This window comes from Myotis brandtii, unplaced genomic scaffold, assembly GCF_000412655.1.
Source record: "Myotis brandtii unplaced genomic scaffold, ASM41265v1 scaffold794, whole genome shotgun sequence".
Lineage (NCBI taxonomy): Eukaryota > Metazoa > Chordata > Mammalia > Chiroptera > Vespertilionidae > Myotis > Myotis brandtii.
The window spans coordinates 1683689-1695188 of NW_005371198.1; the positions used below are offsets into that span (position 1 = coordinate 1683689).

The 11500-nt window shown below is 36.9% G+C and overlaps 1 protein-coding gene across 3 annotated transcripts in view; it reads left to right on the plus strand.

Annotated features, from left to right (window-relative positions):
• Nucleotides 1-9546, plus strand: part of HAPLN1 (hyaluronan and proteoglycan link protein 1) — an 80000-nt gene extending 70454 nt beyond the window's left edge. For all 3 annotated transcript variants that reach the window (XM_005883610.2, XM_005883612.2, XM_005883611.2), the window contains 2 exons: nucleotides 3639-3941; nucleotides 5934-9546. In XM_005883610.2, the coding sequence (XP_005883672.1) occupies nucleotides 3639-3941; nucleotides 5934-6223 (593 nt within the window). In that variant the 3' untranslated portion in view covers nucleotides 6224-9546. The remainder of the gene's footprint in view (nucleotides 1-3638; nucleotides 3942-5933) is intronic.
• The last annotated feature ends 1954 nt before the right edge of the window (nucleotides 9547-11500 follow it).

Here is an 11500-nt window from a genome sequence, read left to right on the forward strand (position 1 = left end):
AAAAACAAAAATGTATATAAAGCTAAATAATAAAAAGTGTCCTTGTCCTCCTGTGTCCCCTCTGCCCAAAGCCCACACACACTCTAAATGCCCCACCAGCAGGGAAACTCTTCTGTGTGGTTTCTCACGTATCTCAGAACTTCTTATATTCAGGAATTCGAGTTTCTTTGCCCTGGAGGATACATTTCGGCTGCACTGATAGAATAACCTCTTTCTGTGCACATCAGCTGTAAGTGTGTGTTTGTTAGGAGCTCCTTTCACAGCCTAGGATGGATCTGTGCCTTTGGGAACGTATGTGTTTGGTCCAGTAGCACATCATGGAAAATCTAACCTCTGAAGCCCTCAGGACCCCATCACATGTATGGAGAACTATTAGCTTTACTTATCTAATAAATTACACAATGGAGTAAAGTGCACTTTTATGATCTTCTCGTCTCTCTTAGTTGTAGTTCTTGGCTCCTGATCAAAAGCCACCTTGTGCTTTCAGTTTTTATTAATTCAAATTAATATCCATGAACACTGGTGAAATTGAGCCCAAATACACAAAAATGTAATCTGAGGACTTTCAGAAATAGAAAAATAATTTTACACATGTACACAGCACTGCCAGGCACTATGAGAGGCACAGAGGAAGGTAAAACTATGCGGCATGGTCTCTGCCTTTTTATTACGAAATATATTTACTTTACAGAGTTATTGCAATTTACTTTAGTTTCTACATGTACCACGGTATGAAAACTTTCATATGTCTAACAAATTGATATTTGCCAACAGTTAGGATGAATTGAACTGTGCAATTGTAAATCTTAAAGAATGTGTTTTCAAAACATATTTGGACTGATGAAACTACTCACATCATTTGATATTATTCATTTCCATGTGATGTATCATTCTTATTAATCCCTTTTGTAGTGATGCATACCAGACCTCTATGGAAAAGTAAAGAGCTTCTCATTATATCTTGACATATAAGTAAAAAATCATTATACTTGGAAAATAGCTATACACCCTTCTTCATACCCATGAAAGTTTAACTTTTTATAAGTGCTGGATAAAAACAATCACCATTTGCTCCATAATTCAGCTGTAGGAATTGCACATTTTCCCAGAGTCAAGAAGGTTCCTGTAATCATAGTCTTAGATGTTGAAATCTTAACAAGCTGGAAGTAAAATAGGTAAATAAATAAATGCTAACAAACATGTAGTTCAGAAATGCCTCGGCTTGTAAGAAACATCTGAGTGTTTAAACGTATGCACTAAATGTGTACAATACACTGAAGCTTTTAAAGTCTTGGCCGAGTAAAACATAGGCAGTAACTTTGATGTACTAGAAATGTGTTCTTCCAGCATCATCAAACATTAACTATAATGTATGTATATCTTTTAAGTTAATAAAACAGTAAGTTGATCATTTATTCTTATAATTGAAAAATAGTAAAATTTTAAGATAGAGTTTCATTTTTACTTTAAGAAATGCTTGCTTGAAATTATGTTAAATTTGAAAGAAACTCAAAAATATGTTACACTGGATTTAGAACTGAATCAATATTTTACCAGTAACATTCAGTGATTAATCAAGGACTAATTACTAAAGAAAATTTTTTCCTAACACCCATGAAAGTCCACTAAATATACTACAATAAATTTAAACCCAAAATATTGTCATGGTTTTTAAAATTATTTTAAATTAAAATACTCTACATTCTCCACTGTTACCATCTTGAGCCATATGAGAAATGGAATTCAAACCATATAATTTCTTCCTCTCTCCACATTGAGAGACTGAGATTTTCTCTCACTTGGTGTTCAGCTGCTAAAGAAATCTCTACTGGATAAATTAGGTATTTGTATAGCAGCATTCCTGGGGCTGCTGAGGAAAGAAGAGGTAAGGCACAAGGGGACAGGGAGCGCTGTGGCCATTCCTTTAGGGAGCTAATTAGGTTCTTAGCCAGATGCCTGGGCATGGCTCTTCTTAGGTAGAGCCACCTCCAGCCTTTCCTTCCATCATCACTGCAGGGGGCAGTGGCAACCCAGAGAGCCTTTTCCTCCTTCATTTTGGCTCTGGTTCAGCTTACAGATCCCTCAGCCAAGAACCTGAGAAGGCAGGATGAGATCGGGAAGCCTTCCTGGATCTTTGCCTGCAGTGGACAGTGCCAGCTGGACTGCCCCAGAGGGACAAACGTGCCCTGCAGAACCCTTCAGCGGACGCGACTTGATCCAGGCTATTGAAATCTCTGTAGAGTCTTCCAGGACAACTTATAAAAGAAAACATTTCCTCTGTACTGGTTACACTCTTAGTGAATTGTACATTCATCTTCAATAGGGTCTGCGGTCTCAAAAAATAGCTCATGTGATATAATTCACCAAATTACTGTCAGTGGGACAACGTTTTATATTCCACATGGTAAAATACGAATTATTTCTAATTACATTCTAAAAGGCCAAGGCAAGGACTTGAACAATCGCACTGAATTATCTTTTAGCAACTATGGGGGAGACATTTTGATGCAGTGGTCCTTCTTAAAGTCCAGCAAATGGTACAACTTTGCTTTCTTATGTAATCCGTGTCTTTTGAAGTAATTGTGCAGCAAGCTGTAAGACAGCTCCATCACCTCTCATGATTATTTGACTGCAAAGAATGCTTTTGGAAAACCATTATATCTTCCCAGGCAAAGCCAAGTGCCAAGTTACACCATTTACATTTGCTAAAGGTTTTGCCCTTTAAAATATTTAACTTAATTCTTTGGCATTAACTGAATAAACAGATGTCTATTCTGTACCTACCTTGTAGAGGATGGGGGCGGAGGGGGATGGAGGGAGGAGATGAAGGGCTATAGTAAAAATTGAAACAAATAAGAGAGCTATGTTTTTATGGAGGTGTTTTTCCTAGTAAAGAACTGCTTTATTAAGATGAAATAAGACTGTTTAATTAGATTTTTGTTAGATATGCAAAGGATTTCACTTTCGGTTTCTCCAAATCAGAAGCCTTCTAAGTGAAACTTACTTATCTGCAAGTTTTTAGGAGCATGTGTAAAACAAATTATATGTTAGTATCTACATTTGAATAATTGATCTTTGTTTTTGCATTTAAAATACAATATTAAATGAATTAGTAATTATATAAGGATAATTACTAAGAAAAAAAACTGTGAATTTTGACATATACCTTCTCTTTCAGCACTATTTCTACATCCCCTACCATGCTTAGTATTCAATATTGATTTTTTTTCCCAGACAAAGGGAGCTCAGGAATACAATTTTAGGCTTAGTAACCAGTAGCAGATGTTAAATTCTCAAGGAGAGCTATTTGGAAAATATAATCCGCAGGTGAATCATTTCAGAAAGGAGAATTTCAAGGCTTGAGTTGAACTCTTAGCAAAAGAGATAAATCATTGAAGTTATCAAACCAAGTAGCACACTGGGACATGCTTAGAGCTGAGAGGCTGTTTGAAGGGGAGAGGGACCATGAGAAACCATTGTAAGTTGTCCAAAAACTGCTACTTCATCTGATGGAGATTCTATTATGTTTTGTTTTGTTTTTGTTTCTGTTTTTGTTTTAGTTTTGCCAGTAAAGTGTGATTTGCCTATACCTGTTACTCTGGTGCCACTAATAACCCCATGCTTTCTCCTTTGGACAGGTGTGGTATTCCCTTACTTTCCACGACTGGGGCGCTATAATCTCAATTTTCATGAGGCACAGCAGGCTTGTCTGGACCAGGATGCTGTAATTGCCTCCTTCGACCAGCTGTATGATGCCTGGCGGGGTGGGCTGGACTGGTGCAACGCTGGCTGGCTCAGCGATGGCTCAGTGCAATACCCCATCACCAAGCCCAGGGAGCCCTGCGGAGGCCAGAACACCGTGCCCGGTGTCAGGAACTATGGGTTTTGGGATAAAGATAAAAGCAGATATGATGTGTTCTGCTTTACATCCAACTTCAATGGTAAGATATTAACTGTACTGCCTTCTTCCCTATACCATAGACTAATAGGTACTATGACGCTACACTTGACTTTCAATCTTATCTACTTAAAAAGATAAAAGCTTTGAAGTATTGCTCTAGTTTGAAAAGATATAAAAAGTTCTTTGATGTCCTAATTTTTTTTAAAATCCACAGAAGTCAAGCAAAAGTGTAGAATTCCACTATTCTTGGGTTTTATTGTGTCTGATTATTACTATGAAATAGTTTAAGCTATGATGTTGTCTGGTGTCTGTTTCTTATTGCAAGGATGCTGCTGCTACCATGTGCCCTCCCTAGGATATAGCTCTCCAGGTTGAAGTAAGGGTGGCTTCTGTGTCATGTTCTCCTTCACTAACTTACAATGTCAGTATATTCATAAATGATCAACAAAGCTCAGGATGAAGAGAAGTTTGCAAAAAGAATAAATAGAAATAACATTGCCGGTGAAAGCAGAAGAAAAGAGATCCAGGTTGCTTCCGTGTTGATGACTGGTTCTTTGCCTTCAACATCACTCCCAGCCCTACCTTCTCCATCTAGACCCAGCCACATAATGTGGGGATGAAAATGTTGGTTCCTTGATCAAAAATCATTGAGAATTTTAAGATGGTGACAGCAAGGCAGTAAGCCAATCATGAGGCTATGTGCCACTGCACAGGCCACACACCCATGAAGTAAACTCTGACCCCTTCATTGGTATGTAAGTTCCGTGGTGACATGTTTTGGAAAAAATTGCAAGGAATCAGGGATCAACAAACTTTCTGTATGGGGCCAGATAGTAAATATTTTTTGCTGTGTGGGCCATATGGCCTCTTTTTCAACTACTCAATCAATTTAGCTTTGTATATAGTAACACAAAAGCAGCCATAGACAATATTAAATGGAGGGGTGTGGTTATGTTCTAATGAAACCTCATTTGACTCCTGTTGTAGCTTGCTGACCTCTGGTGTAGATGATAGAACTAACGCTAGTAGCTAATGTTCCAGCGGCCTCCACTCTTTCTCAGAACCACATCATCTTAGTCTAGAAAGAATTGGCAAGCATTGATTTACACTTCAATAATCTATGTTTAATGAGGGGTAAGGAGATATTACATTACAATGTATATCAGATAAGAGAGTGATTATATTCTACCGGAAATGAAGTCTGAGAAAATCTTCAATTGGCATATGTCACTTCAGTCAGTTGATGTCATATTTTATGTATTTTATACATATTGAAGGAATCTCAGTAATTAACACTATTCAATAAGTGGGTGAGACTAACTTGCTCTTTCTTGTGAAATTAAAAAACAAAAAACAAAAACACTTAGGTATCAAGTTCCCACAGAATAAAGTTGGAAAAAATAAATAAATGCATCCTCTGCTAGGGAGTGAACAGACTAGGTCCACAGTCTGAGCCAGTATTATTTATGGCAAGTGACTTCCTGTATTTTTTTTTTTTTTTGCATTTTCATACTGTAGTCTTTGAAGAAGAAGAATGTCTTATTGATACCTGTAATGAAAAGGACTTGAGGGCTTTGATTTTTTTTAAATAGACTTTTATGTCAGGAATGTTTTTTGATCCTTTCACATTCAAATGTTGCCTCTCCAGAAACTTGTGCTGGGGCTCAGTCCCGCCACAGCCAGAATTTCAATAGCCCTTGCTTTGAGCATGGACTTCTGTCTTCCCTAGCGCCACAGAAGGGCCTTTTAGTCACTAATTAGCGAACAGAAACTGCATCTGCCATTTCCCTTTTCCTTTTCAAAGCTATAAAAGGGCATGTCTGAACATGGATTAAGGGGCAAAGAAAAATCAACTGATTTAATGGAGAGCGACTCCGGGGCACTGCATTTGACTGAGATCCCAGGTTCCAAAACCTCTACAGACATTGCTCCATACCCCACTTCACTGGAAACCACGTCTGTTGGGGCTCCTTCCCTCCCCGCGTGGCTCAGTGGCACACGGGCCCATTGACCTCTCTCCTCCTCTCCGCAGGCCGCTTTTACTACCTGATCCACCCCACCAAGCTGACCTACGACGAAGCGGTGCAAGCTTGTCTCAACGATGGTGCTCGGATTGCCAAAGTGGGCCAGATATTCGCTGCCTGGAAGCTCCTGGGATATGACCGCTGCGATGCGGGCTGGTTGGAGGATGGCAGTGTCCGCTACCCTATCTCTCGGCCACGAAGGCGCTGCAGTCCTACCGAGGCCGCGGTGCGCTTCGCCGGCTTCCCAGATAAAAAGCATAAGCTGTACGGTGTCTACTGCTTCAGAGCATACAACTGAGCGTGCCCTGGAGCACGTCGGGTTTAAAGTCATTCAGAACATGTGAAAGGTGTTTTGTTTTTTTTCCGTATGAACTCATGCAAGTTACCAAAACTGTGATAACCCTTTTTTTACTTACTGTAAAGAGTCATTTTCATAAAGACCAATTCATTAATTTGTTTTTGTAAAGCTATCATTCAATATATATTGTAAATTAATATAATTTTAAGGGAAGTCCCACATAAGGAGGCTTTTGAGCCAAACCCTTTAGGCTATATCATCCCAAGGAAGCATCCTTTCATGGGCGGGGCATGCAATAATTTGAGGATTGCTAGGGTTAAGTTAAGGAAAGGAAAGTTACCCGGAGCAGCAGCTTCCACAAGCACAAATTTTACACATTTGTACGATTTTGAAATGCACAAGAAACAAGTTAGAGCAGCAGATTTGACATAAGGCTTCTTTACATAAACTGAGATTCTGAGAGGTGGCACAAAACTCAGTCTCACAGGGGAATAATCTACACTTTTCTAAAAGTTCCTATTGCAAGTCTCCAGTAGAATATTTTACTCTTGAAACATCCTGCCTTTTGACCAAAAAAAAAAAAAAAAGAAGAAGAAGAAGAAGAATTCATATGGACTCCAATGCATAGTAAAAAGCACAGTTAAAATTCCTTAATAACCCCGTTTATATGAAGTATGAAATTTAAATAAGCAGATATTTAACCCATGAGAGACTCCACCTTCTTCTAATTAAAATTACACACACCTAAGAAGAATTGCGTTATCTTTTGAGTAGCTTTACTGAGTTACATTTAAATTCTAAGGGTCGTTGGCTAAGCAGCATTTCGCATCTACTCAGGGCAGTTATATAGATAAACTGCTGGACAGAAAAATTGTAAAATTTAGCAGCTTGATTTTATGTTAGCCTATGAAATGTTATTGTCCTATAAAAAGAACTTTAAACTATTTAATATTTTCTTCTTATTTACATTACATTAAAACATTTAACTCATAAAAGGAATGAATAACTGCACACTTTCCTAACCAAGAAATAAGGACCCAACTTTCAAAATTCTTTTTTATTATTATTATTATTTGTATGTACATTAGAAAGCCCAACTGGTGCCTGTGGTTGGGGGGAAAATGTCAACCCAGTAGTTCTAAACCTTCCTCCATAAGAAAATGTGGTCCATGATATCACTTTCCCTGCTGGTCATCATTAGGTGTAAATGAAACACTGAACCTGTCATCATAGAGTTTACACTAAAATCATCAGGGCTGTAAGGGAAAAGGTAAGGCCAGCTTCAGAAAAACAACTTTTGCATTAGCGGCTCCAATCTTAAATAAAGCTCTGTTTTCCTATATTTTTATGACTGTTGAGACCCCACAGGGACCAATATTTGTATTCAAATTACATTTTATGGTTTCCCATTGTTTCACAATGAGTTCTAATAAATGGGATTTAGTATCATAACCCAAGTATGACATAGCTGGTGTGCTTTCATGAATGTTTTTATGTAGATTTTCTTCCCGTGAACATGAGTTAATAAATCTGTTTCCTGAATTGATTGTGGTTGCATTTAAAGCTCTGTAATAATTCTAATAAATGTACTCTCTAAATGTAGAGTTACATGTGTGGAAGATACAGAACAATTGGGAGTCAATAAAACCATAACTATACTTACATTATCTAGATAAAATGTTGTACATAAAAGTAAATCACTTCTTTTATCAAAAGCATAGCTGGAAATTTTCAGATGCTTTAATATTAAAAGATGACAGTATATGCATGCTCAGTTTTACATTAGGTTGGATATGCAAATTGTGCAAAAATTACAAATATAAATCCAAAGAGTTTGTGAGGTTTAACTCAAACATTGCTGATATAAATAGAACTTGAACTTTTAAATTAAAAATATCTGAATGGTCTAAGATGAATATGTTATTTAAAGATGGGACTATCTCCAAAAGAGTGATTCTAACAGCTCAACTATGGGGGTGAGCTCACTGGAGAAAGCCCATACTTGAATGATTATTACCCATGTTATAAGATTTTTATTGGAAATGCAAGTAAGAACAAATTTATATTGAAGAAGATATATAATGTTCAGTTAATTGCTGCAAAGCTCTACCTTTATAATGTTAAGCATAGTAGCTACCATTTCTTAACTTTTGAATACTTACTAGTATAGAAACTGGTGCTGATCAAAAACTCTGGACTGACTTTTAGCTGATTAAAATCTAAATTGATAGCACACCATTTTTCTAAGCTTGTAAAAAAAAATAAATACTGCCGGGCAGAATTTTTATCTTCTTATTTCTCCTAAAGGATGAGGATCTCCTTACCCTTTTGGACTTCTACTTGAATAGTTCTTGGTTGTTTTTTTAATGTTATCATTTTCCATTTTTCCACCAAATGTCTATTTTCCTACTTCATTCCCCAATATATCACTGAGAATATTGAAAAAAAAAGGTTATCCTAATACCTTTCTGAACTGAAAGTCAGTACAACATTGACTAATTCAGAAATTGCTCCTCAGACTTGGGTTCCAAGGCTATCAGAGAAATAAGATGGGACTCAGGGTTAGAAAATCTTGCTTGGATCATTTTGTCCATAATTCACACTTATAGCCCATATAAGCAACAAAGTTTATCTGCAAGTTTTACTGGGAGACCTACATTTGAAAACCAAACAATAAGGATTCATATAAAAAGACAATAGGAATGGAAGCAAGTTAATCACATTAACACTGGAAGCCATCTTTTAATGACTGCTGCCAGATTTTAGCACAGTAATTTTTAGTCAAATATGGTATTTGTAAATTTAAACTTTTTCGCATAGGAAGGGGGCCGGTACCTGGTAAAGTTTTATTTTATGCAATAATGTAGCCGCTTATTATTTTGGCAATTAAAAGTAGACTCAAAGGAGATTCCAATTTGGTTGCTGGCAGCCATACTGGGTTTCTGGATTCAGTGCTCCAAAGAATATGGTGGTCTTATGGAGTAGCTGACCACTAGGAGGGGAGGATTAAAAGGGAATTACTATCAGTTCTCAGCATAGAATGCATCAAGAATGATCAATGGATAACTGACAGTTTTGTTGAGAAGTTAACTGTATCACAGCTCACTACTGCCAGAGCAGCAATGATGTACAACAAGAGAAATAAAAAATACAAAAAGTCAGCAAGGCACCTGGTTAAAGAAAATCAGTATTTAAAGGCATTTAATACCTACTGAGTACAAATCCAAGGAAAAGAACCAATCTGTATTATAAAAATAATGTTTTCATTTTCTGTAAGATACAATGAACTGGTAAACAAACATTAAAAGACAATTTTGTGTTAATGTAGTATCTTTTGATTCTTCTGAGTTGTATAACTTTAGCTATTATTCTTTGTGTCAAGCTCTATAAATACATTATTTTAAAGAAGACATCTACCCATTTTTTTTTGTAATACATTTGAGTTCAAATTGTAAACACATAGCAATTTCCATTTCCTGGGATTTTTGCAATGTTAAGAAAAAAAGGAGTATATTTATGGTGTTGCTAAATCAACAGTAGTACTATCCCAGAATCTAATGGCTTTTTTTTCTCTCTTTTTATATGATGCAAAGTATAATTTATTTTGCTCATTGGTTAGCAATTCCATAAATCTATTGTGTTGGTGATTAGGTTAAAATACTTGAGATACTTTATGACTTCAATTATTAGTTCTGAGTTAAAAGATCTCTGTTTATATAATAAAATTCTTCCACTCCAATAACAAGGGGCACATTTTTTTTAATATTTCCATTCCTTTCCTGAATTTTCAGTGTGGAAAGTTGTTTTTGGATTTTCTTAGTATGTAGAAATGGATTATTGGGTGCAAGAGTCTATTGGTGATACAATGACTTGAACACAAACACATCCAAAACATTTTGAGTCATTGATATTAAAACAAAAAGTGCACTTAAATTTGTTCCCATTCTAATTTGGAATACATTGAAAAACCTTGGAGAAGAAAGTTCAAGAAGATGAAATTAAACTTCTTTTAGTGTTTAAATTCTAACACAGATGAAGTATATAATTTTTACTTTGCAAGCAAATTTCATGTATTGCTATAACCTGATCATATACAAAACCCACTGGGTACTAGTACTGAAGAGTCCTATGGAGTTTCATCATGCTTAAATAAAAACAAGTTAAACTGTTCAGATGTAATGTCTTTAGTTCCCAACCAAGTGACAAAGCTTAATACTAAGACTATTCTTGAGTAAAAAGGACCCTGTCCAGGAGAGTCAGTTATGCCAGGAAAATAATAAAAGCAAAAGATTATTGGAGAATATGAGGGAGACGTGGATGAACTAATGATAAACTAACACTGAAAGTGTAAGAAAAGCATATTCCCTTTCCTGACTTGATTTCTTGGGCTGTCCACTTAGGATTATTTAGAGACACAACTTAAAATGCATCTGTAGTCTTTGCTTCTCAGTTGGTGATAGATATATCAGGACATTGACAGCAGACTACATCCCCACTCTTAGGGAGGAAATTCACTACACACATTTTCTTTGTCCTTAGAGAAGCAAACAAAACTTATTTATTTTCTCTGTATTTCTTTCAGGCCAATAAAATCTTGTCACCTTCATAGCCACTCATCATTTGAAACAACTTGGGTCAGCCCAGAGGGTGATTCCAGGCCTTTCTTGATATCAACCAATTTCCTTCTTAGCTTATCTCTGACCATTGGGGCTGTGCAGCATCACCTGCCTCAGCTATTAAGAGGTGGCTCTTTCGTTCAGTTGGTACCTGACCACAGTTTGAGCTCTGTTTATTAGGGGAGTCCTCCCCAGATGGAGAGAAAGCACAGATTCTCCATTACCTAACAATGAAACTATTGGCTTTGTCAACAAATGTAAGATGGTGATAGAATTCTAAGAATATTTTATTCCCATATTTTTCTTTCTAAGGAAGGGCTCAATTGCCAGTCTTCATCCTGTTTGAAATACATTTTGTTTTGTTTTTATGTTTCCCCCATTGATTTTCATCAATGTAAACTCTGCCTTCCAAAACTCATCTATAATAATAATATGCTAATTAGACCGGACGTCCTTCCGGAAGAAGCCAGGGCTGTGAGGGCCAGCTGGGGCTGCGAGGGGCTGTGAGGGCCCGTGAGGGCCAAAAGAGGCAGCCAGGGCTGCAAAGGCTGAGCCCCTTGTATGAATTTCATGCATCTAGCCTCTAGTCTATATATATAAAAGGCTAATATGCTAAGTGTCCATCCGGGTAATGATGTCACATCATGATTCCTGGCTTCCT